The sequence below is a fragment of the Panicum virgatum genome, chromosome 7N, assembly GCF_016808335.1.
Source record: "Panicum virgatum strain AP13 chromosome 7N, P.virgatum_v5, whole genome shotgun sequence".
NCBI classification, from domain to species: domain Eukaryota; kingdom Viridiplantae; phylum Streptophyta; class Magnoliopsida; order Poales; family Poaceae; genus Panicum; species Panicum virgatum.
The window spans coordinates 50,071,065-50,096,312 of record NC_053151.1 but is presented as its reverse complement, the minus strand read 5'-3'; the positions used below and the strand labels follow the sequence as shown (position 1 = coordinate 50,096,312).

General features: G+C 46.9%; 4 protein-coding genes and 1 long non-coding RNA gene across 5 annotated transcripts; 3 read left to right on the top strand and 2 right to left on the bottom strand.

Annotated features, from left to right (window-relative positions):
- Positions 1-25: 25 nt before the first annotated feature.
- LOC120682368 (MLO-like protein 14) lies at positions 26-5,345 on the bottom strand. Its single transcript, XM_039964231.1, has 15 exons — positions 4,279-5,345; positions 3,805-3,862; positions 3,460-3,707; positions 3,228-3,344; positions 2,857-2,917; positions 2,384-2,478; positions 2,176-2,250; positions 1,892-1,977; positions 1,723-1,772; positions 1,599-1,639; positions 1,343-1,507; positions 1,224-1,259; positions 1,053-1,120; positions 870-930; positions 26-699 (listed from the first exon to the last, which is right to left on the bottom strand). The coding sequence occupies exons 1-15, from the start codon at positions 4,432-4,434 to the stop codon at positions 190-192; spliced, it is 1,827 nt and encodes a 608-aa protein (XP_039820165.1). The 5' UTR covers positions 4,435-5,345; the 3' UTR covers positions 26-189.
- A 615-nt stretch (positions 5,346-5,960) lies between these two features.
- LOC120681394 (endonuclease MutS2-like) lies at positions 5,961-14,505 on the bottom strand. Its single transcript, XM_039962883.1, has 21 exons — positions 14,341-14,505; positions 14,129-14,225; positions 13,828-13,945; positions 13,589-13,662; positions 13,346-13,422; positions 13,198-13,234; positions 12,982-13,067; positions 12,664-12,723; positions 12,420-12,565; positions 12,116-12,242; positions 11,761-11,916; positions 11,566-11,676; positions 11,239-11,349; positions 10,979-11,077; positions 10,752-10,877; positions 10,578-10,597; positions 9,581-10,195; positions 8,450-9,332; positions 7,840-8,364; positions 7,265-7,723; positions 5,961-6,641 (listed from the first exon to the last, which is right to left on the bottom strand). Exons 1-21 carry the CDS (start codon positions 14,431-14,433, stop codon positions 6,324-6,326), a joined length of 4,338 nt encoding a protein of 1,445 aa, XP_039818817.1. The 5' UTR covers positions 14,434-14,505; the 3' UTR covers positions 5,961-6,323.
- Positions 14,506-17,736: 3,231 nt separating this feature from the next.
- LOC120681393 (uncharacterized mitochondrial protein AtMg00810-like) lies at positions 17,737-18,664 on the top strand. The gene is made up of 2 exons (XM_039962882.1): positions 17,737-17,997; positions 18,083-18,664. The coding sequence occupies exons 1-2, from the start codon at positions 17,737-17,739 to the stop codon at positions 18,662-18,664; spliced, it is 843 nt and encodes a 280-aa protein (XP_039818816.1).
- Positions 18,665-20,816: 2,152 nt separating this feature from the next.
- LOC120683616 lies at positions 20,817-22,969 on the top strand. The gene is made up of 5 exons (XM_039965704.1): positions 20,817-21,137; positions 21,296-21,349; positions 22,077-22,180; positions 22,452-22,490; positions 22,627-22,969. Exons 1-5 carry the CDS (start codon positions 21,062-21,064, stop codon positions 22,765-22,767), a joined length of 414 nt encoding a protein of 137 aa, XP_039821638.1. The 5' UTR covers positions 20,817-21,061; the 3' UTR covers positions 22,768-22,969.
- A 422-nt stretch (positions 22,970-23,391) lies between these two features.
- LOC120683632 lies at positions 23,392-24,994 on the top strand. Its single transcript, XR_005678859.1, has 2 exons — positions 23,392-23,829; positions 24,398-24,994. It is a non-coding gene; the product is annotated as an uncharacterized LOC120683632 (long non-coding RNA).
- Positions 24,995-25,248: the final 254 nt, after the last annotated feature.

Sequence of the window (25,248 nt, the reverse complement as noted above, 5' to 3'; positions counted from 1 at the left end):
ATTTGTTCAGAGTATTCAGACAATATTCAGTTCCATTCAGACGTGTATGTCATCAGAATCCTACCTCAAAGTCTAGTTCTACACTAACAGCCCAATTTCTTCATCTGTACGTGCGATCTAGCAACCCCGCAACAACCGTATCCTACAGCACTAATAGTGTCATCTGCGTATGTATCATGTACGCATCGATCACGTGGACTCGTCATGGCTCATGAGCGTCGGCGTGCCCGTGCCTGTCCTCAGCGAGGCAAACCCCGGCATGGACGCCGACCTCGTCACGTTGCCGCCGCGGTGCGACGGGGACGATGGCGCCGAGGCCGAGGACGACTGCCCGAGGAGCATTGGGTGTCCACTGCCGCCGCCGTGGGTCGAGCTGCTGCCCGGCATGGCCACGGCGTCGAAGCATGGCGTGCCCGGCCTGGGGCCACGCCCGCTGCCGTGCTGCGGCTGCAGCTCGATCTTCAGGAACGGCGCCCCCCTAGCGGCTCTCGGGGTCTCCTCGAACGGCCCGTGGTGGTCGTCCAAGTCGTCCTCGTCCTCGTCGGTGAGGGAGCACACGGTGCTCGTCTCCGTGCGGACCGTCGAGTCATCCCAGGTGCTGCGCCGACGACGCCGCTTCTTTCTCGTGGCCTTTCCCCACCCGTGGATGGTTTCTCTGATCCTCCGCGGGATCAAGGCCGCCTTGTATTTGGACCCCATCTGTGTTGTCGTACAAGCATTGTCGTTAGTAAGTGTTATCTTCTTTGCTGAAAATGACATCTGAACTTTAACAAGATCGTTGATTCCCGCTGATTCGCAAACTCATCAACATGTGTCCATCAGAAAAGTCATATAGTCTGAAGCTTAATTTTGGCATATAAATGTGTTACCTGAGTCACCAGCGCATAAACAGGCAATGTGCTGTAACTGCACAAGAACTGTCCGGCAAACCTGAAATTTTATATTGGCACGGTTTATCATACATATACATATATGAAGAGAAATAATGAAACACGTTAACCAAATTGATGCTTCATAGGACTAGATACTAAGTGGTGTTCTGAAATGCATACCCCAGTATAAGACGGCAATATACCAAAAGGTGGTTTTTGATAAAGCATGAATCATAGCCGAATTGCCACTGCAGCAAAACCAACAGATATGTTATCAAAGTTTTAATGAAAAGAAGTCTTTATCATGATCGCATAATTCATTTTTGAACTTGAGATGGACAGAAGTGATACCCAGAACCAGAAGAAAGAAGCCAGCTCAAAAGCATTCTGCACAATTATCAAATTGAAGCATGAGTAAGCTTATGGTCATCTCTTAACTGTTTCCAAATTCTAGTGGTATATAAATGTACCTGAAAGAGAACGAAATGTATTAACCAAAGGAGAAACTCTGGTTTCTTGAACCAGAAGAGATCATCCCTTGGCTGTATCCTTGGCCCGTAGGTAGTCATCTTGGCACCCTCTGCTGTCAGAGTTGCAATGACATGCTGCAGCTTTGCACCGATTAGCAGAACAAGCTGCACAACATTCGCATTACAGTTGAGGCCAAAAATGTTGAAGAGGAAATACCTAGGTTGTAGGATGTTCCAGAAGCAGGCTACAACTTACAGTTACAGGAAGAATTGCTATCCAAAAGTACAGGTTGGATCCTAAAATAAAATCACCATATATGATTCTGGACAGTGAGGAAGCAAGAATATCTCAATAGAAGGAAAGTGGTTTAAAAGTTTACCATCAACATTGAATAGCATAAAAGCAACAACGAAACCCCACAGCACTCCACTGCATAAAAGGAGTAGGTTAGCTGATCATATTTCTCCAGTGAGAAAAAATAAAACATAGTAAAGATCCATACACAGCCAAGCTCGCTGACACTAATCAGGGCTTACTATTACACCAACCTCACTCCGACAATCCTTTCAAACTCCTCTTCCATTGTGCGTATCATGTAAGTGTGGAAGTCGTACGTTGGTGAAAGTTTGTGCGTCTGCAATCAGTGACTCAGAAACTCAAAAAAGACTACAAGGGTGTACAAAGCGTGTCTTGGTTATAAATAGAAATAGTCAATAAACCAATATAATGGGTATCAGGTAAGGCCTAGCTCCATTTATGTGAATAAACATACTGAAGGCAATCAAATAAGAATTCTACTCAGGATGGAAGAGCAAACAAATGGCATATATACCATTATGAAACCCTTGCGGAGGATAAGGTAGTCTGCCCGAACAACAGACTGACCAAATTGTGCGATAAAGCAAACCTGCACGGTAACATAATAAAAGTCATAAGTGTGGTTGCAACAGTGAAATGGTAATAGTAATATTTGGGCCCTGTGCATGGAAAGAGAACTTTGTGCCTCAAATGAGCTATTAAAACTATTGGCCTCAACTTACAAGCCACATGACCACACTATTTTGGCTCCACGAGCGGAATGAATAGGATTTGGTGAGTGCTGGTTGCCTTCTAGTTGCTGACTCATATGCGATCTCTGTCAGATGCAAATAAGAAGAGGCATCGTCAGATGCAGTTTGGCTACAATATAGTTAAATATATACAGTTCGCCAATGACACAGGAAATTTCCCCAACTACAAACTACAAAGGTAAGTGAAGAGAAGCTTCGTTGAATCAGAGGCCTCCTATTAGGGTTGTAAAAGCATTAGGAAAGCAGGATTAAAATTATTGCAAAACTATTTTTTGGAAAAAAAATATAAAAGCCTGCAAGATTCATTAAGATGTACTGCTAAAGCGACAATAATGATTTAATAAATGATGTATGCTTTGCCTCGGTTTCACATCATTAAATCCAATGAATTTCCGACATGAATCCTATAGTTTCTTTAAAGGTCAAAAAAAGGGTACACTTACGAGAAAATGATTCATGATTATCCCTGAATGCTTCATCCTCCCATTTTCTCCACTTGTGGATCTACCAGCATGCAAAGATTAGGATCAGGATGATATTAATGCCAATTATAATGTGTGAGAACCAACAAAATGCATGAATAAGTGTGTTGTCTGTTCATATGCATATATTATCAGATGTCTGTCTAGCATATTCAAAATGTGTCTCGTCATGGGTCCTGCAACTTGTAATCAATAGACTGATACACTGTTTGGTAGATAAGAACACACAAGCTTCATCATTGTCAATTCTCCAAGTAAGTATGTATAGTAGAATGTATTTTGATAGAAAGGATTAGTTTGTGCTTAATATAGAAATATAATAGGGTAAGCACCTTGAGTATTGCTAGTAACATTGTCAAACAGCTGTATGTCACATGAGTTACAGCCATCACAAATATAAACCGGTGCAGCTGCTCCAGACCTTCATGCGAAACAAAAGACTCGTGTCCCTGCACATCAAATGATCTTTCTAAAAAAAGAAGCAAAAGTAATATAAATTCTAGTACAATAATTGGATATGCTCAAATTCTTCGAGGTACTTTGGAAATTAAAACAATTACACACCTCAGAGCAGCCTTGATGGTTATGGTAACGAACTTCTAGATTTCTCCTAAGTGAATGGTGCAGAATGACCTCGATGAGATGCTTGCGTGCGTGAGCAATAGCGTGCTCTGCATTTATAGATTCCTCGACCTCTTCTTTGGTGCAGGGAGAGAATCTGCTGATGTAATACTTGGAATCGATGCAGATTCCTGCGATAATTCTTGATGTAGCAGCCAGAAGCAGAGAAATGAAACCAAGCAACATCATTTCTACAGCAAAAGGTAGCATAATGTTAGTTCACGCTTTGTAACAAACCCAATAAAAAAATAAGCTAGTAGAAAAATACAACAAAGAACACATGGAAACCTTCTTTCATCTTCTCCATTGCTTTGTAAAGTGGATTCCGGTGGGTCTTCTTCAACCACTGAAAAAGTACGAGATTATCTTGAGTTAGTTGGGGGGAAACTGATGATACTGGTAATGCCACGCCTAACGAAGTAAATGAGAAAGGAACATCAGGTTAAGTTTTCAGCACAGCACTCCGCTGTTTAGCTGAACTGCTGATAAAAAAAAGAATGTTGTTTTTCTTAAGGAAAAAAAGAATGTTGTTTTGGAAAGAATAGCTACCAACAGAAGTTGCCACCCATGTTTTGCTCAAAAACTCCTGGGGAAAAAGGGCAATTGCTCCAAATAGGAGTACCTTATCACATCTTATGACAGTATAACTCTTGAATCGAAAACTTAACTATTTACCAAATTCAAGAAGTGCTAAGCATAATAAACAGGTATCACGAGGAGCACAGGCTGCATCTTTCTGTGTGTGTAGGAATTAGCACTTACATTGCTGAGTCGGTGGACGGAGCGCTCGATTATGAGCGAGACCGCGACGAGGATAGTGAGCACTGTGGCGACCGACCACGTCGGCGTGAGCGCCAGCGACCGCATCTCCCCCTCGCCGGTGACCGCGGCCGCGGCCGCCCCCTCGCCGCCCGCCATCTTCGATTCTCTCCAGCAGGCGCAGAACTAGCGCCTCCCAAAGGAGCCGGGCGCTCGCTCTTCTTCTCCCTGAGCGCCCTCCTCCTACTCCTCCTCAGGAACAACCGCCCCTCCGCATCACATTATATTGGTGCCATGGGAGAGTGGAGGCGGGCAGGCGGCGTAGGCGAAGCTCAGCTGAAGGATCAAGAGATCGACCAAGAAGCTGCGGGAATGCGAAGGAGTTTCTTGGCCTCGTGGAAAACAGCTCCATCACATCGCCATTGACACTGGCGGCAGGAAGGAAACGCTGGAAATGTGAAAGAAAATGGGGATCTTGGAGCAGCAAGGAGTAGTACAATGGTTGGTATCTCCTTCCTTGCGTTGGATGAGTCTCCCTTGCTATAATTAGTGCCTGGCTTTTGGAGCTTGCGGGGAGAGGACGATGCGGTGCAGGCAAAACCTGGTCGCGGACCTCTCCTGAATCCTGATTATTACAACAAAATCGATCTCCAACCACGTACTCACAGTACTCGCTTAGCTAGTGGAAGCAATGGCATGGAGTGGTGAAGCACAGAAGCAGGGGATGTTCTCCGGAACCACCCTCGACCTCGAGTGGCCAAGCTGGGGACGGGGCAGGAAGGAAGGAAGAGCAAAAAATGGAAGCTTCCTTTTGGGAGCTTGCGGCGGCCTCCAAGATGAAGGCAGGCAAGCAGCTGGAAAAGGACGTAGGAGTACTAGTAATCTGTTGCCCCCGCATTGCAGTGGAAGAAGCGGCGGGGAGGTTGCAGAGCGGAAGAATGAAGATCGCCTCACCGGATATTAGGACAAATTGCCAGGCAAAAAGGTGATCTCGGAACAACAAACCACTAGCTAGCTAGGCAGAATTGGGATTTACTGATATTTGATCTCGCCCTCCAGTCCCCCCCCCCCCCCCCCCCCCCCCATGAGCCATGAGTTTGCATAAACAAATGGCGCGGCCGCGGAGGCAGAAGATTCGAGGGTGGCTCCCTCCGCTCTCCTCTGCAAGTACAGCGATCTGACACGGGCACGAGGTGGTGGGCCCGGGCGCATCCACCTGCACATGAGCTGGGCTGACATTCCTTGGACTGACAGGTGGGCCCTCGCCGGTCAGCGTCGGGCCATCGCCTGCATGTGTGCGCGGCGCGTACGTGGAAGGCGTCAAGTGGAGCGTCCGGTGTGGCAGTTGGGGGTGGCCGATGCGCGCCCGCCTTAATTAGGGTTAGGGCGACCCCTTTTCCTCCCTCCCGTCGTTGAATGAGCTGCATCCCGTCCGTCCCCCACACCTCATTGTTGGTGTGATCCTGCAATTCGGCCGGGATTTTTATGGTATTTCATCTCTTGTACCATAGGAGTACTGTTCTTTCTGGAGTGAAGTAACAAACTGGGGTATGCTATGGCAGCTGCCACATGTGCATGCACCTTGCTTCCGTTCAGGATTTTGCTTCATCACAGTTGCCAATGCCATTCATCCGATCCCAATCCACCCCCAGCAATCAGCTGCAGAATCATTCGAACAATCAGAATGCAACAGTGGAAATGGCCTGCCTGTGATAGTTATGCTCGTAAAAGGTCAAAGCCTGTAGTAACATTCGTCAATTCTCCTTTCACAAGTGACCTACAAGGGCACTAGAAAATTGTAGTACAAGCAATGAACTTGTGAGATCACTACAGCCAGGCTCACTTGAATCCAGCAATGGCATCACTGCAGGCGTCACGATCAAATTATTTTCCTGGGCCATGTTCTGTCCTGGCAGTCTGCCACGGTGGCGCTTGTACACAAATCAGACCAGGCTTCAGAGTTTCAAGGAAACCATGTCATACAGGCTGTATATATACATTGTAGCCCACCAAGCTGCTGCTGCATCGTAAGAAGAATGTCTGTTAGTTTACTGAATGTAGGCGACAGTGCAGCCGTAGTTGAGGGGGCTCTCGTCTTCGAACTTGGCCACTCGAGGGTGGTTCCGGAGAACATCAATGGCGCAGTCCTTCACGGCTCCGGTGCCCATGCCATGGACCACAAAGAGCACCTGGTAAGGCCTGCACGCGTCGATGGCCATCCGGAGCTCGTAGGACGCCTCGCTCACCCGCTTCCCGCGCAGATCCACCGTGTTCTTGGACGTCTGCACAACGGGGCCGAAAGAGACGCTGCCATCTTGGCTCTGGTTCGCCTCCACCACTGCAGATCGCTGCTTCGGTGTTCGGCCCTGCCAGAAACCAAAAACTGTCAGAACACGGTTGAAGCAAAGCCACGATGATCAACGATTGCCCACCATATGCCAATCTCCATTGGTCCCAACGTGCCTAATATTTAGGTACGACAGCTTGGAGTTAACAAAGGTTCATGCATGCACCAGCATTGGATGGCATGGACCAACCAACTAGGTCCAGCCTGTTCTTCCATACTGCTGGTGTGCTGCATCTACCCAAACTAAAGGGGAGACCATCAATGCCAGGAATTGACAAGCCGGAATCAATGCATCCTGCAGTGCTCAAGCTAACTCGTTTCCCTGACTTGCTATTGCAATATGCCACGCGTTAAGCGATGAAAAAATCGATTAAATTGGTTGCTGGATATTCCACATATGGAGCTACGGTGCAACTATAGCTAGCTTAGGTTAGAACCTCGGGGGATTTTTTTTTTTCAGTCACAGCTAAAGTGAAACAGGTTTTATCATATAATTAATGCCATGCTTAGTTAAGAAATTTCTGACATTCTTAAGATATTTTGTTGTTCTTGTGGTCTTACGCAGTGCTTTCAAAAAAACTACTGAAACTAGAATTGATGTGAACAGATAGCATGCTGTGATGCTGAGAAGACGCTGCATACCTTGGGTTTTACAGAAGAGGAAGTTGCTGTCTCATTTGTACCTCGTTGAACCAATTTCATCTTGCTTCTCTTGACTTGAACCTTTATCTTTCCATATTGAACGATGCAGCTCCCATCTTCTCCAAGAGTTTCAATAACAGTAGCCATAGTTCCTCCTCCCAATCCCTGGATATACACTTTGTCTCCAATTTGCGGAACAAACAAACTCTGGTTTTCATCATCATTGAAAGTTATTTCATTTGGCTGATGAGAAGCAACCACTGAAGCAGTAGCAGCTTCTGCTTTCCTCATTAGTGAATTGTATTGTTCAAGTTTTGAATTCTTCAGTTGAACTTCGAAGTTCTTGATTATTGTGTCCATCTGAGACTTCACAACCTTTAGTTCTTGTTGAACCTTTTGGGTCTCTCTTGTCCTCAAAGCAGCTACTCGACTTTCAAGATCATCAGCTTCTAAGTGAATCTTCAAAGTCAGAATATACAAAGTAGGATTTCAAGTGAGAGAATGATGAGAATCTTTGTACATCACTGCCATGAAAAATAAAAAAAAATCAGAACAAATCATTAGAGTAAAGCTACCTCACTGTACAACCCTTCAACTTGTGAAAGAACAGATGCACCTTCATTTGCCTGAGACTCCAAAAGGTTTCTTTCATCAAGGAGAGAATCATAAAGTAAACCTTGGCGTTCCTTTTGCTTATCAGGCAACAGCTTCTCTACCCACTCTTGTGCGCGATCAAGCACTTTTTGATCAAAACCGATTGATTTTGCAATACTAAGTGCGTTGGAATTACCAGTACTGCCCCATAAGATTCTATATGTTGGTTGCAGAGTTTCTAAACAAAATTCCATTGCAGCATTCTCAAATCTGCTATCAACTGATTGGAGACGACTTAGATCAGCATAATGAGTTGTCACAATGGCCAAGTTCACTTTACTTGCAAGAAACTTCAAAATACTGGTTGAAAGAGCTACACCTTCTGATGGATCAGTGCCACTGCCAATCTCATCAATTAAAACTAGAGAATCTTTTGATACAACTTCTACGATCCTGCGCAGGCGTGATATGTGCCCACTGAATGTAGAGAGGCTGTGCTCCAGTGACTTCAACCCAAAAAATATTTTTTTGTCAATAAGCTTATTGCCCCGCAAATGATTAGAGAAATTTGCATCAAAGGACAGAGACTACCTGGCGATCACCAATATCTGCAAGAACCTGATCGAACCATGGAATCCTAGGCCTTCCTTTGGCTGGGAAGAAAATTCCAGCTTTTGCCATAAGTGAGGACAGCCCCAAGGTCTTCATAGTAGCAGTTTTGCCTCCAGTGTTGGGTCCAGAGATCACAACAATCCTTGCATCCTTTTTCACCCACATGTCCAATGGAATAGGCATTTCAGATGCTTCTACAGTTGAATCTTCTGCCATGAGAGACTGTTCAAGTAGCAAAGGATGCCGAATGCCCTCAATATAAACTGAATAGTCGCTGCTCTGATCTGACTGGCTGCTGCTATAACTGTCACTGAAGCTTGGTTTGACACCATTTGTCCACAGTGCATACGACCCTCTAGCACAGGCAAGGTCCAATTCCAAAATCATGTCCATCAAATTTCTGATCTTCAGTTGGGAGTCTGCGATACTTGAAGTTAGCAAGCCTAATATTACTAATTCCTCAGCTCTCTCATCACCTGAGAGTTTAACTTCCCTGTTGTTAAGCTCAACAGCATCCCTTGGCTCCATAAAGTACGTTGCACCAGAGCCACTGGAACTAAGAACGATCCCACCAGGCACCAAATGCTTGTGTGAAGCTTTCACACCAACACACATCCTAGAACGGCGCTTAGTGACCACAGGACTATCAATCCCACCAGCTTGGAAAATCTTGGAAGCTGTATCTTTCAACAGAGATTCTAACATCTCGATGTTCCTCCTCCTTTCTCTGCGAATTGTTTCTAGCTTCTTGCTGGCACGATCCAGGACCAGAGAAAGAGTGGAATCAAGGCAAAACTCTATCCGTTGCACAAGTTCTGTCAAGAAATCACAACCTTGCAGTACATCCAGAAGAGGAGAGAACCTGGAGGAAGATGAATCAACACTTATTTCCTTCCACAAACATGAACCAAACAAATACTCCGTATCTAAGAACATTTGCTATCTGCAAACAGATGTGAATAGCAAAAAATCGTGTTTTATTTGCACAAGCTACCATAAAATGGAAACAATATCCCCGCACGAGTCTCAGGCACCGCAAGCAACTGTTAAAATCATCTGCCATTGAACAACGCGATTGCCATCAAGTATGAGACTGAAGCAATTCCTCACCTCCCGTCTCGTGTTTCCTGGGCGAGGCTCTGCAATTGATCGAACACTCCGCGGGCGGCCCGGATGCTGCGCCCAACTCCACAAATCTCTCGCACGGCGAGCAACCGCCCACCGGTCGCCGCGGCGACTACCGCGGACACGTCCTCCACGCCACCGAAGTCCAGTGGCGCCGACAAAAGCACCGCTGCGGCCGTCTGTTCGATCAGCCTCTCGCTCTCGTCCCGGCTCCGCCCGACGGCGACCCGACCTTCCACGCATGCGGCGCGGCCAGCGGCGGTGGCGGCGAAGTCGGCCAGCCGCGCGCATACGCTGCCCCATTCCAGGGCGGACTCCGTCTCTAGACGTACCTGCCTCGCCTCCGGTGTTTCCAACGAGTGGGACGATGACAAGGTTTGGAAGGACGAGGAAGAGGCGGCAGAGGCAACTACGAGGCGTTGCAGCGGAGGGAATGGCTTCAGTACGACGCGGGTGGGGAAGGAAACAGTAGAGGTGAGGGTGGTTGGGAGGAGAAGGGTTAGCTTCGCGGTGCCTGCCATGGCCGTGGAAGCGGGAGAGCTCCACGCTTGAAGCGGCGCGCAGACTAGCAGGCTTCGCCTTATCGCTTGGACCATTGCGCTTTTGAACGCAACCATTGCGCTTTAACGTAAAGGTAGAATACGTTTTCTGCTACCATGAGCGAATGCGCGCACGATCCTTCCCCCGCTCATTTGCCAGCATAAATCTGGAAGAAATTTTCATCATATCAACAGAAAATTTATATGGAGAAAATAAATTTGGACCGGTCGTTTTTCCATATCAATATAGAAAAAGAAAAGAAATTATAAATACAGAAGGTCCAACAGACCAATTGGCAACTGGGGCAAACTTGAAGCCAATCCGGTTGCGGGTTCTCTACGACACTACAATAATGGCATAAATGGCTTCAATTATACTATACACATCCTACAAATACACAGCGCATACGAGCATATACGCTATGGATCAGCAAGGGCAGTACTGTATCAGCTCTGCATCCACCTGGCACACAAGAAGAAAACACAAAGTTAGTACTGAAAAAGTGTAAATCATTAGCTTATCAATTCTTATGCCAGGTACGTTTATATTCTCGTAGCATGCATGCAGTGATTAAGCAAATAATCCAAGATACCATACCTTTGAACTTGCAATCTTACTTCGCGAGGATTGTAACACCACAGGCGGCCTTTGCATGCTTGTCTTCAGCAAACACAAGATTTCCTCTCACAAAAGTAGACAGGACCTTACCAGAAAGCTCTTTCCCTAAATATGCAGAAATATTCTGCGAAATTTGTATGAATTTCCTGTCAGTGGTCCAGTTATGCAAGAATATATAACCATTTAAATACTCCTATATAAGATCATTTGAGGCAGGGAGCAAACCCGGTGTTTATGGTACACAGAATGGCTGTCATCAAGTTCGAACTGTGCCTCAGGTTTCCATACTACGATGTCAGCGTGGTATCCCGGCAGAATAGCTCCCTACACAAATCAGCACTACACTTGAGATCCTTTATTGTGATAAAATGTATTTCTTTGAGAATATGTGCTTCATGGTATCAATTTGTCTAGAAAGATGAAAGCAAAATAAAATTAAACTGAACTTGAGCTGCTTATATGAGATGGCACATTATTTTCAGTACCTTGTTCTTTTGCCCTGCAAGCTTAGCTGGATTTTCACTCCACCATGCGGCTAGTTGATTCAAGGTAATGCCGTACTTTTTCCCATACGACCATGTCACAGGGAGAACAAACTGCAGATATTTATGCCAAACTTGTTACGCAGCGTGCACAGTTAATTCATGGACATTAATTTTTTCAGTATTAGTTTTCTGCTTTGCTTGAAAAGTTGAAATATGATTGAATTTGCAGAAAGGTTTGCATTGGCAGTTTTGAAGTCAGTGGGCACTGAACTAATGTTAATTGACATGTACTAGTGTCCCAAAATACTGAAACTATGAGAAACTAACCTGCAATGATGATATACCTCCCCATGCCTTTAAAAAGTTGCCTTCTTCCATTAGTTTGAGATCAGGAGCTGATGGTGAGTGGTCTGAGCTTAACATGTCTATGTGTCCGTCCTAATATTAATCATGAGAAATGTAACTCAATCAGTTTGCTAGAAGCTATCAAGAAGTCAGAACAAGTGTGAAGAAGTAGCATACAAGCAGGGCTTTCCAAAGATTTTCTCTGTTCATGCCATCACGTATAGGAGGGGCACATTTGAAGCGAGTATCCCCATCTGGAACTTCGTCAGCTGAAAATGCCAGGTAATGAGGACATGTTTCTACAGTCACACTTGCACCACTGCGTTTAGCATCCTACAAGCAGAGGGATTTAAAGAAGTCATCAATACAGTAATATGCATAGCTTTTTCAACAACAATAGTTTCCCATTTAGAGGAACAGAATCTGGCATTCATTTTGTTAATGTGCAGCTTATTTCTAAATTTTTAGTTGAAACCAGAAGTTCATATAAATCGTGGCAATGTTGCGCAGTATTTTTTCGATATTGTTATACCTTCATAAGTTCAAGGGAAGCTTTTGCATCTGACAGATGAACGATGTGAATATGAGCTCCTTCTGACCGACCCCCTGCCTCTGTGTCCTTCATCGCACGTTGCAAATCTCTGATAGCTGATTCCTCCCTAGGTTTAAGCAATTGCAAAATTTATAAGTGAGGTCACTTATGATGGGACCTAAAGATTATCCTTCAGACCTTCACAGTTCTAAACCGTACTGCTCAAGAACATAGTTGACACTTGACTCCAAAGAGACTAATTGTTTCACCTGAGATGCACAGACTAACATAATGATATAATTACCATGCTGGTGGTCTAGACTTCAGATACGTCGCATAGGATCGAGGATCTAGTTCACCATCGAGTCCATCATCATCCTCAACATCAGGAATACGTTCAGCATGGATAAGTAAAGGTCTCCGATATTTTGCCAGTGTAACCAATCCTTCCTATAGTGTCATAACACAGAGAGAAGCACGTCAGAGATTCCATAGGAAAAATTGGGAAAATCTTGTGAATCTAGAATAAGGAAAATAATGAGACATACCTCGATATGGGTTGAATTTGTCATGGGAAAGTCATTGATGCCTGAGGGGCACATAAAAGACTAGAACCATAAAAAGTGAGAGCAGTCAGTTTGTGGCTTTGTGCATACATCAGCTGGCTAAAAAGAGGAAAAGAAGCAGGGAACTGCTACTTAGATTCTTAGCAAGAACCTCTACACATTGGAATCATCGCTGTCTTATTCTATCATTCTAAAATTGCTACTGTGCTTGATGGCAAGAAATTGGAACAGAAATTGAAAATGATGTCCAAAACCTAGCGACTACGAGTTTCAGAGCTAACTGCTAGCTGAGAAACAAACCTTTAGTCCTAAAACTCCTGCATTTAGGAGGCTCTCCAAAGCACTTGGATTGAAGGCATTCTCTGGCACGAGGCCACCCCAGAACCCTGAATGAGAGTAATATAGGGGTCAGATTTGAGGATACGCAAACCTTATAATGCAAGAGTTTCTTTTGTTCCCTTCAGAGTATGTGTCACGAAAGAGTTTGAGATACAGTGTTTCAGTCAGCCAACTTACCTACATCAACAAATAGCTTATCCCGAGCTGCTTCCAGCTGAAAGTAAGGCACGCGAAACCAGTGTTAATCACGGGAAAAAGACAGCTAGCCACTATATCTGCATTATGTTTCTGTGCAGTCATACGGCAGCTTACAGAGAAACCTGACCTTCAGCTTGAGAGTTTCTTCAGAAACTGTTGATGGAAAGCTGTTGAGTGGCATGTCCACTAGCGTTGTTATCCCACCTGAAACAAAAGGATTTGCACGATTATGTATTGTTGTGCTTTGCTCTTCACTAACAGAGAATCAGGCCATGCTCCATAAGCATACGGGCATGTCAAGTCTACACACGAAAAGCACGCCATAACTAGTAATTAATTAGTTTGCTGTATGACTGAAATGAATTTGCACCTGCAGCAGCGGCCCTTGTACCAGTGGAGAAGCCCTCCCACTCCTCGCGTCCAGGCTCATCGAGATGGGCATGCCTGACAGAATAATCAGGACCATCAGGGACTGAGGAAAAAGGAAACTGGGACAGTTATGCATCCGCAGAGTCAGAGCAAGAGTCACTGTTCCATTTCGGCCACACGCCTAATCCTCTCCCATATCAGTGTTGAGCGAGGCAGGCTAACTAAGTAGGAGATGCTTACACGTCGATGAGTCCGGGCATGATGACAGCGTCTCCATAATCCAGGAGCGGCCGCCGGAGCACGAAGTTGCGGTAGTCCCCGACGGCGATCGCGTTGATGAGGCCCCCTTTGACCTCCACTGCACGCGCAACCAATCATCACAGAGAGCGTCAGAAATCTGTCTGAGAGGCCCAACTTGTGTAGCGATCCGCTTCTCATCTCCATTTGTCTCGGTTACAGTTCCACCGCGGTGAGAGCGTGGAACGATGATGAGGAAGGAGATGGCGGTCAACGCGCGAGATGGCGCGGAACGAACAGTCACCTGCGGCGGGTCCGACGCGGCCGAGCGTGACGACGCGTTCGCTGGCGATCCAGAAGTGGTCGTGCGGGAGGAGGCTGCACCCTTCGCCGCCCAAACTCTGCAACAAAGAGAAAGAGAGAGAGAACGCCGCCTCAGTTTCCAGCACAGATTCGACAGCGCGGAGAGAGAGAAGGAAGGAAGATACAGCCATCGCTGTCGGGAATCCCGGGGACCTTGGAGAAAGGCGCGCGGTAGAGGAGCACGGCCGCGAGCGCCGCCGCCACCGCGAGCACCGGCACGAGACGCCCCTTCGCCGACGCGGCCATGGCTCCTGCTCCGCCTCCTCGAGTCCCGTCCTTTTCTGCTGCGCCTCCCGTGCCTCTACTGCTAGTGGCTTGGCGGCTCCTGCGCTTCGCTGCTTAGGTGGATGCGGGGCCGCCAGTTATGGGTTGAAGGCAGGCGAAGATCCGTGTGGGCGTGAGGAAGGAGATTCGTGTGGGGCCGGGTTGTCGGTGAGATCATTCCGTGGTGCAGCCTACTGGACCGGGCGCGGGGGGGCGATACGGTGGGCCAAGTTGGCTTTTGTCACGTTGTGGGCCGGGCGATCCAAGTGGCTGGAACCTTTGGGAATCTCTAGCCCTTTTCGTGCTTAGAAAATTTCGAGATTCTTTTTATTTATGGCAACCAATAAATTCGAGAATCTTTTGTTTAGTCCGTGCTTGTGATCGTGATTGTGACGCGGGTTTCGACTTTGGAGGATCGCGATTGGCTGCTCCGGCTCCCAAACGCCACTTGATGGAATGGATGAAGAAGAACATTACAGGCACGGCTCTCTTTTTTATTTTTACGTGAGTGAGACAAATTGTCACACCGAGAATTTAAAGTCAAACCGAAACGCTACGTCTATCCCTCAGTCAAAATTGTGACGTGAGCGTATGAGGAAAAAAATGTGATTTTTTTTCTGATCGCTTTCTTGGTGGATTACGTGTACCGCACCACTACTTTCCCCGCTGATTCCACCTTCACTTTATGCATGGCACCAAATTCACTTACCCTTAAGGGTCTAAGAAGCAAACTGTAGAACATAATAGAGTGATTGTCAAAAATGAGTAATTTAAGATTATATATGCTCGCAGCCAAATATACTGAAGAAAAAGAGCTTTCGTGGCATAAACCAAGAGAGAGAGAGAGCGCGCGCGAATCTTCACTTTAAAAATTGTAGAGGGGCTAAAGTTGTAAGAGCAATACAGTTGTTAGATGACTACCGTCTGTATGTCTCTAGAATACCGCATGCCGTCTGCGAGCTATTAATACATACCTAGACATATAAAACATGATGATTAAAAACGTGAAATGAATCTTTGTGTATTATTTTGTGGCAGACATCTGGTATCTATAAACTCATAATATAAAAACTACTATACACATGACACAAAGATAACAAAGTTTTTACATAGTAATGTAAATTACTATTATGTAATACCATGCCCATATTAGGCTATTGGGCTTTGGCTTTTGGCACTGGATGGAATGGGTGAAGAAGAACATTACAGGCACGGCTCTCTTTTTTTTTTATGTGAGTGAGCCAAATTGTTACACAGAAAGTTTACCGCCAAACTGAAACGGTCCGTCTATCCCTCGGTCAAAATTGTGACGTGGATGCATGAGGAAGAAAAATTGTGATTTCTTCTAGTCGCTTTCTCGATGGATCACGTCTGCCGCACCATTAGTTTCCCCACAGATTCCACCTTCACTTTACGCATGACACCAAATTTGCCTACCTTACGGGTCTAAGTGTTGAAGCCCAACTGTCTACGCAACTATCCTGTGCCGCATGCGGACTCGGCGCACGTTCCTGACGCGGTCACGACGTCCTCGCCACGGCGCGCTCTGCGGATCACGTTCCCGACGCGGTCGCCACGTCCTCGCCTCGGCGCGCTCTGCGGATCACCCAAGACTCGACGCACACGCCCACGGCTTCGTTCTTCCTAGAACGCCAGCGCGTCCTGTAATCTAGGGTGGTTTTGATCCCTTCATTGAGTTGGATGTATATATAGGCTATGCCGGTGATCAATGGAAACCACGGTTGATCCAGTTCCACTCTACATGGTATCAGTTAGCACTTGATCCTACTTACCCGCTTCCGCCTTCCTCCAGTGCCACCATGGCACACTCGCCGGCGCGCTCCTCCTCTGATGCTTCCGACCTCCTCGATCACCATCTGGTCGGACATCGAAGGTCTCTTCCGCGACAACGAGATGCACTGTGCTTTCATCCTTGAGGCTGACTTCCGCAGCGTCATCCAAGGCGATCTCAGCATCGACGCCTACTGCACCAAGCTGAAGAAGCTCTCCGACAAACTGCGCGACGTTGGTCATCCCGTCTCCGAACCCAGCCAGGTGTTGAACCTCCTCCGCGGACTGAACCCCAAGTACCGCTACGTCAAGCCGGTGCTCACCTCCAAGCCTCACACCTTCATGAGTGCCCGCTCCTACCTACTCCTCAAGGAGATCCAACTTCAGCACGATGACAACACGGCCGCCGGTCAGGCGTTCCTCGCCAACCACGGTGGCTCCGCAGGATCTTTCGCCCCCGCCGCTCACGACGGGTCCTCCGGCTCTGGCGGCCCTTCTTCTGGCTTGCATCTTCCTCGGCTACCCCAGCGATCACCGCGGCTATCGCTGCTACGACATCGTCACCAGTCGCGTCTACACATCTCGGCACGTCACGTTCGTAGAACACGCCTTCCCATTCCGTGACTCTCCTGCGCGGTCACGATCGCCCTCGCCCTCTCTGACCTCTGCCGACGACGACACACTGCTACCAGTGCACGCCACGCCTGCCCGCGTCGCACCACGCCACCAGCCGTCCACGCCACCGCCGCCGCCGCCACCGCCTGCTGCTGCACCAAGCTCTTCTGCAACGCTCACACCTGTGGGAGTTTCACCCACGTCACGTCCGCTCCTCCACCTCCTCGCCAGCACACCATGGTGACACGCGCAAGCGACGGCATCTTCAAGCCCAACCCCAAGTACGCACTCACCGGCACGTCGCCAGTATCTGCTGTCCCTCAGTCGGTTCGTGCGGCTCTTCGCGACCCGCACTGGCGCGACGCCATGCAACAGGAGTTCGACGCTCTTCTACGCAACAAGACGTGGACTCTTGTTCCGCGTCCTCCTGACGCCCGCGTCCTCTCTGGCAAGTGGGTGTGGAAGATCAAGACGGGGTCTGACGGCACGTTCGAGCGTTGCAAAGCTCGTTGGGTCGTGCGTGGTGATCGTCAGCAACCGGGGATCGACTTCAGCGAAACTTTCTCCCCAGTTGTGAAACCGGCCACCATTCGCACCGTCCTCACCATCATCGCCTCCAAGAACTAGCTAGCGCACCAACTCGACGTATCAAATGCGTTCCTCCACGGCAACATTCAAGAGCGCATCTACTGCCAGCAGCCGCCTGGCTTCGCCGATCCCGCGCGCCCTAACGATGTCTGCCTGCTCTCCCGCTCGCTCTACGGCCTCCGCCAAGCACCTCGAGCATGGTTCCAACGCTTCGTCGAGCACACGCTGTCCATCGGCTTCAGGCAAACACGCACTGACAGCTCCTTGTTCGTCTACAAACGCGGGAACGCCATGGCGTATCTTCTCCTCTACGTCGACGACATGATCTTGTCGGCGTCATCGCAGGAACTCCTTCAGCACATCGTGCGTACCTTGCAGTCCACATTTGCTGTCAAGGACATGGGGCCCGCGAGCTACTTCCTTGGCATCGACATTCAGCGCAATCGCGAGGGCTTCTTGCTCTCTCAGTCCTCCGACGCCCTCGACGTCCTCGATCGGGCCGGGATGTCCAACTGCAAGCCCGTCGCGACGCCGGCCGAGACTTCCTCCAAGGCCTCAAGCTCTGATGGTGTGCCGCTAAGCAAGACCGACGCGTCCTGGTACCGCAGCATGGCAGGACATTGCATATGCTGTGCAGCAAGCTTGCTTGCATATGCATGCTCCCACCGTGGCGCACTCTGCACTTCTCAAGCGCATCCTCCGCTACATCAAGGGGACTTCGTCGCTCGGTCTCCAGCTCCTGGCGTCATCTTCGCCAACAATCACCACGTACACCGACGCGGACTGGGCAGGCTGCCCAGACAGGCGATGTTCCACGTCGGGCTTCGCTGTCTTCCTCGGCGACTTGTTGGTCTCGTGGTCCTCAAAACGCCAGACGACTGTGTCTCGTTCGAGCGCGGAGGCGGAGTATCGCGGGGTGGCGAACGATGTGTCCGAGTGCACATGGCTTCGGCAACTACTACGGGAGCTCTACTGCGACGCTACACAGGCTACCATAGCCTATTGCGACAACGTCTCCAGCGTGTACATGTTGCGCAATCCAGTACATCACCGGCGCACGAAACACATCGAAATCGACATCCACTTCGTTCGGGAGAAGGTGGCGATCGGTGAGCTTCGCGTTCTCCAGATTCCCAGTGCCAGACAGTTTGCGGACATCTTTACAAAGGGTTTGCCGACGACACTCTTCGAGGACTTCCGTTCCAGTCTCTGCGTCTAGGGCTGGAAAAATAGCTCGTGGCTCGTAGCTCGGCTCGGGCTCGGAACGGCTCGGCTCGGCTCGGAGCAGCTCGCGAGCCTCAAACGAGCCGAGCCGAGCCAGATTTTTTGGCTCGCAAAAATAGCGAGCCGAGCCGAGCCGGCTCGCGAGCTCGACCCAATACAGTTTAAGAATAATTTCACGATGATTGATGAATTAATTCTTCATCATTAGTGGTATAAATTAATATTTATACACATAACATAGCAATTTGTATGTACATAAGAAATATATGCCACATAATTATTGTTATCATTCAAAAAAAGTAAATTAATTTATTTTGAGTTTAGTTCACATTGTTTAGTGTGGCTCGCGAGCCGGCTCGAGCCGGCTCGCGAGCCTCCACCGAGCCGAGCCGAGCCTGATTTTCTGGCTCGCAAAAATAGCGAGCCGAGCCGAGCTCGGCTCGTTCACTTGCCGAGCCGAACCGAGCCGAGCTCAGCTCGGCTCGTTTCCAGCCCTATCTGCGTCGGATCGACAAGCTGAGACTACGGGGAGGTGTTGAAGCCCAACTGTCTACGCGACTATCCCGTGCCGCATGCGGACTCGGCGCACGTTCCCGACGCGGTCACGGCGTCCTCGCCACGGCGCGCTCTGTGGATCACGTTCCCGACGCGGTCGCCACGTCCTCGCCTCGGCGCGCTCTGCGGATCACCCAAGACTCGAACGCACACGCCCACGGCTCCGTTCTTCCTGGAACGCCAGCGCGTCCTGTAATCTAGGGTAGTTTTGATCCCTTCATTGAGTTGGATGTATATATAGGCTATGCCGGTGATCAATGGAAACCACGGTTGATCCAGTTCCACTCTACACTAAGAAAAAAAACTGTAGAACACAATAGAGTGATTGTAAAAATTGAGTAATTTTATATATGCTCACAGCCAAGTATACTGGAGAAAAAAGAGCTTTCGGAATGCACTTTCTTTCGTGGCATAAACCGAAAAAGAAAACAGAGAGAGAGAGCGCGCTAATCTTCGCTTTAAAAATTGTAGAGGGGCTAAAGTTATATAAGATATACTACCAGCAAACCTGGTGTTATGTGAAAGCATAACTGAACACATGTTGTTTAGTGAAAGGTCATGTGACATACCACGGCGCAATCAGTTGCACGTAAAGTACAAACTTTTGTTTGTCCGATCTCTCGTTGCAGTTTACTCTTTGCACAAGAGATGGATGCACGTGTTCGAGGCAGTAACTTTCATTTGTCTGACCGCTTTGCAATTAGTAAGAAAAAATGCACAAGAGATGCCTAGCTGCACGTGTTCCTGCAAAACTTGTGCATCATGCCACCTACTTCCTCCATCCTAAAATATGGAGTATTTTGCTTTATTCTAAGTCAAAGCAGTCTAAGTTCGATCAAATATTAGACTTCGATCAAATGTATAGAGAAAAATATTAGCAATTAACACATCAAATAAATTATGAAGTATTATCACTCTTTTCTACAAACTTAGTCAAACTTAGAAAGATTGAGTTAGGAAAAACTAAAATATCTTAATTTCAGGATAGGAGTAGTATTTTGTAAGGAAATAGGCTATCGACCGTTGCATCGAGTTATTACTGGAGAAACAATTCAATGTTTTCTTTATGAAAGTAGAAATAATTAAATGCTAAAGTAAAATTAGAAATACCAAACACAGAGATAAACCTACAATTTCTGAATTTAACCCAGCTCGGGTAAAGAGGAAAATCTCTTGGAAACGTGACAAGCTCCTGGTCTAGTACCATACCAAAATTTCAGGGTTAGCTGTAAACTCAATTATAAGAAAAGCTTCTATAAATGACTCATTGCATAATGAATCATCTCTAGCACTGAATTTCAATGTGTTGAAACACCATAGGGACACCATATTAGTTGAAACACCATATGGACACGGTATCTTTTTTGGATTTGAAAGGAGCAACAACCCAAATAAAAAAAGCAGCAATGATGCGTTCGAGCTGTCTCCAAAAATACTTCTACCATATTTGAGAATTAGAATTTGAAAAATAGAAAGACCAAGCCTACCAAAAAGACCTACAAGACCAACTTGGTTCCTGATGCAAAATTGCCTTGAAGCAAGCAAGGGGTGTCCTACATATAAAACGGTTGTCGAGGGACCTGTCGGAGAATTTCCTTAGCACCTCCTCCCCAATTTGCTCCGCACCGACCACGAACCGAACCGCGCGCCGCCGCCGTCGCTCCCTCTCCACCTCCATTTCCTCCCCCTTGCTCTTCGCCTTCCCCCCCTACCGGAGCCACAACCAGCGCCCTGGGCAGCCGCCGCAGTCTCGCTGCCGCTCGCTTCGCCGACCAATCCGGCCGTGCGGGACGCCGGAGGATTTGGCGCCGGAGCAGGCCAGGGAGGACGGGACGGGATGTTCTCCGGCGACTGGACGCCGCCGTGCGGCAGCTGCTGCACCAAGAAGTACGCGAGCCTCGTGCAGATCCCATGTCAGCGTCTTGGTCCCTTCTCTCGCGCAAAAGAATTGATTGGCTCGTTTATTCGAAACTATTTTCTCCCCCCCCCCCCCCCCCCCCCCCCCCCCCCCCCCCCCCCTTTTTTCCATCTCTGCCATTTCGTCTTGACGCAATTGGGCGTTGGCTTGCAGGGAGGGTGTTCTGCAAGAAGGGGTGCAACGCGGACGGCGACACCTGGGAAGAATGTGAGTACGCTTACAGTGGAAAGCCTATTGCTGTTGTGGGATCCCCTGGTTTGAGAGCTGAATTGTTTGGTTTCAGACTTGCTTGTTCAGGTCTGTGTCAGTTGAAATCTGATCGTAGCATTAGGTTAGGTACGCATTGGTTTTGTGTCCTGTACGTCTGCCTCTGTTTTTAGGATAAATAGATGTGGCTAATTAAGATTAGGCATATTCATGAAAATTGGCTCAGCGTCTACTGGTACATGCCTACATGGTAGTCGTTACCCCTGATAAAGCACACACCCTCACAAAGTCACAATGGTAAATGGACTGTTGGACAACATCATTTGTGCAGTATAATGGGCCTTTCATGTTGGTGATACTGGTACTTGGTGGATGTGCAGTGGATTTTTTTGTCGTCCTATTGCCTAATTTGTTCAACAATTTTACTGTTCTAAAGAGTTTAGTTTCTGTCACCAAATCAAGAGAGATTCAGGACACCAAAATTCTTCCTGTTTCCACTTATATAGGACTATAAAGTAGGATATTGTTGTTTCTTCTCAACAATGTGTTTGCAGCGTGCAAGATAACTTACTTTGTTTGCTCTCTATGTTTTTGGTGTATTAAAGAGTTTGATTTCTGTCACCAATGCAGGACTTCAAAATTCTTCTTGTATCAACTCATATTGTTGTGTCTTCTCAACACTGTATTTGCAGCGTGCAAGATAACTTATTCGCTTTAAAATCTTCAGGCATAGGAAAATGTACTGAAATCTGCTACAAAGATCCAGTGTTGGAAGATCGTCAGTGGAGTGCTTACATTGATCGATCTCCAGGGCAGGATAGTTACTCTTTGGTGAGAACTTCACTTTACCGCCTTACTGGTTTGATCTGGTTACTACAGCATGTAGAAGTAATAAAGTCAAACATTTATTTACCATGTATTCTAGTTATTGTTGCCCTTGTACTGCATTTCTAAATTTCTATTTGTTCTCTTTATCTAGCAATTAAAGAAAAAAGTTCTGACAAAAGCATATAACCTTGTGATGCTAGATAGATACAAGCACCAGGACCAATATGTTTGTATTTATAGCTGCGCTTTCTGACAAATTCAATTTTGCCTGCAGGAGTGCTTCAATGCTTGTGTGTCTGGTTGTGGATTCAGGGTACATACATACATACATACATACAGCACTGTATCTCTTATGTTTGCTGCTTCTTGGTTTCTGTATCGATAGCCATTATGTATGTTTAACCTGTCCATCAGAAACATTACGGTCATTTGGTGTCATCGCGTTGCAGTTTGAGATCCCAGCAGAGAAGGTTGAAGAGATCAAGCCCAACAGGCCGTCCAAGCCGCCGCCGCCTCCTGAAGTGAAGCCAACTACGGGTTCAGACTCCGCTGCTGGGAGCCGTGAAGACGCGCCATGCACATCGGCCTAGTTGCCTCCAACTCTTGATGTGTTTCTATTTGCTCTGTTCTCCTCACTCGTCCTTCCCCTTCTCTTAGCTAGTGGTAATCGCGAAATTTAGAGTGAATTTGTAGCACTGGCAGTAAGAGATGACGAGGGGAGTGCAGCGATGTATTGTGCACAAGTAACAGGAGTTTTACTTGATGAATGGCATGACATGTTTCAGAGCCTCATGATCCTAAAGCATCATCGTTCCGTTCATACTGTGTCAGTTATGAGATGTGTTGGGTGCCACTGCCAGCCAGCAGCGACCTGCCTCTACTCTTGTAGCGGCGGCAGTCCGGGTCCAGTTCCGAAATCTGCAGATGGAGAGGCCAGACACACCTAGGTCGCGGCTCCTATTTAGCCCGTGGGGCGTGTCCTATCTGCCATTTTCTATATCGAGGGTATTCTTGTAAGATGGGCTGTGATCACCAAAATTTATCAATGAAATATATATAAATCCGGTTTTATCCAAACATTGACTGCATGCATGCCGTGATCGAAACCAAAACAAGAAATCGTAAATCAGTACGAGAGAAGATAAGGATTGTATTGTAGTACAACACGGCAACTCAGCAGCAATATATATACACCTAGTGTGCTCGGTGCTCCTGGGGCCTCCCTTTAAAACGCAAGCTACGTACGTCTCCTCCAATCCGACGTCCAGTAGCAATACATACATACAACACATAAAAACGAGTAGCTAGATGGATCAGAACGAGTCGGAAGCCCATGGATGAGAGGATCAAAACGAGAGTCAAATTCGGAAGCCCATGGATGTGAGCAGCGGCGGAGCCAGGATCCAGAGCTAGGGGGGCTCTTCTTTCCTTCTTCCTCCTCCCTCCTCTCATTCCTTCTTCTTCTTCCTCTAAATTTTCTTCTTCCTTCTTCTTCCTCCACAAAATTTGTAGGGGGGCTTCCATGGAAGCCAAGGTGGTAGGGGGGGCTTGAGCACCCCTGCACCCCCTGGCTCCACCACTGGATGAGAGCGAAAGCAAAATTTCCATGGATCAGATCCGAGTGGGAGCCCAGCTGACCTCTCCAAATACATGTACGCTATCGATTCTCTAGCTAGATCCCTTTCTATGTTTTAGTTAACAAAGTCCTCCTAAAAAGAAAATACACCACTTTCTTCTCTTAATAAGAAAACCCCAACACTGCCATATCTTTGCACTTGTACATCTAGCTTTGCACCAAATGCCTATATTCATGGAATCCTGCGTGATTTTTCTCTACCAAGAACTAGTCATGTCGCGAGGTGTTTTTTTCTCTATCTTTTTCTTTGCGAGAATATATAATTACTTCTGTCAAGAACATATATAATTACTCTCGCATATTCCTTTTAAGAATTACTTCTGTCATCCATCTATCTTTAGTATAACTGCATGTTGTGCTTGCTGATATAAATTTCTCGATCCTTAAACAATAAAGATAGATAGAAAATTTGGCCATCTCTACTTATATAAACACGTGACATGAAGAAGCTATATATGAAATACTCTACCAGCATAGACGAAATTAACCATGTTGGTCTAATCTGGAGCTAGTTTTTCTATGATAATTTTATCAGCAATAAATTATATTTATTTGTGGCATTATTATGTATGTATGTCTTGCAGGCCAGGGCTTCGAAAGACCGTGGTCAAACTTAAAGGAAAAAAAATTGGGGCTATATGTCAAGGACATGTTCGGCACACGCGTATTCGGCCAACGAAGTAATTTTGTGGAAAAAGTGAAGCTTGTATCAGGAAATGTGCCTGCGCATTGGGTTATACACGTTTAATGAGGAATATTGCCATCTTGGGTCTATAGGGATGCTTCGTTGGGCAGCTTATAAGGAGGAACGGGCTAACATGAATCATTTGCTACTTATTATCTATCGCTCGCAGCCGCCTGGAAGCAGGGTTCTTTCAGTTCAGGCCTAGAAGCAGGGTTCTTTCAGTTCAGTCGTGTCCAGATTATCCTTACGGATTTAAGATTGAGAGCGATCTCCTGCGCATGCCCTCGAAGGAAGCCTTGAAAAAACGCAGGGAAGAGATCAACAAGAGGACAAAGATTCTAGCTTCTTCCTGTAACAACACAGTTGTCGCAAATTAAATAGCTACTCTGTGCTATATTTTTATATTGCATTATTGATTATTGTGTAGTCGTTTGGGTGTTTGATGACCTATTTAACACTGCATGCAGGATAAGTGTAACAACTTGTGGATGCATTTATTTTACTCTTTTTTTTACTAGTTGTTACAAGTAGATATAGACATGTTTCCTAGGTGCTGAACGATCGAGAGCAGCATCTACATAGCTATTAATAGATATTAATAGAGTGAGAGCTCAACGTGATCAAGGCAGACGGATTGGGGGTGGACAATCTTTTCAAATTCTATTATTGAACCTAGTCATAAGAGCACCGATAAGATAACTGATCATAATTAGTCGTTGATCAAGCTGATTAGCCAAGGCTAGTCGAACC

Coding starts and splice junctions, on each gene's coding strand:
- LOC120681393 (XM_039962882.1), top strand. CDS start 17,737: ATGGCGTATCTTCTCCTCTACGTCGACGACATGATCTTGTCGGCGTCA. Junction 17,998..18,082: donor CGGCCGAGACTTCCTCCAAG/GCCTCAAGCTCT, acceptor TATGCTGTGCAG/CAAGCTTGCTTGCATATGCA.
- LOC120683616 (XM_039965704.1), top strand. CDS start 21,062: ATGTTCTCCGGCGACTGGACGCCGCCGTGCGGCAGCTGCTGCACCAAG. Junction 21,350..22,076: donor CGGCGACACCTGGGAAGAAT/GTGAGTACGCTT, acceptor TAAAATCTTCAG/GCATAGGAAAATGTACTGAA. Junction 22,181..22,451: donor GGCAGGATAGTTACTCTTTG/GTGAGAACTTCA, acceptor TTTTGCCTGCAG/GAGTGCTTCAATGCTTGTGT.
- LOC120681394 (XM_039962883.1), bottom strand. CDS start 14,433: ATGGCCGCGTCGGCGAAGGGGCGTCTCGTGCCGGTGCTCGCGGTGGCG. Junction 14,226..14,340: donor ACCGCGCGCCTTTCTCCAAG/GTCCCCGGGATT, acceptor TCTTTGTTGCAG/AGTTTGGGCGGCGAAGGGTG. Junction 11,350..11,565: donor GAGGTATATCATCATTGCAG/GTTAGTTTCTCA, acceptor AAATATCTGCAG/TTTGTTCTCCCTGTGACATG.
- LOC120682368 (XM_039964231.1), bottom strand. CDS start 4,434: ATGGCGGGCGGCGAGGGGGCGGCCGCGGCCGCGGTCACCGGCGAGGGG. Junction 2,479..2,856: donor TAATCATGAATCATTTTCTC/GTAAGTGTACCC, acceptor TGCATCTGACAG/AGATCGCATATGAGTCAGCA. Junction 1,260..1,342: donor TACATTTCGTTCTCTTTCAG/GTACATTTATAT, acceptor ATAATTGTGCAG/AATGCTTTTGAGCTGGCTTC.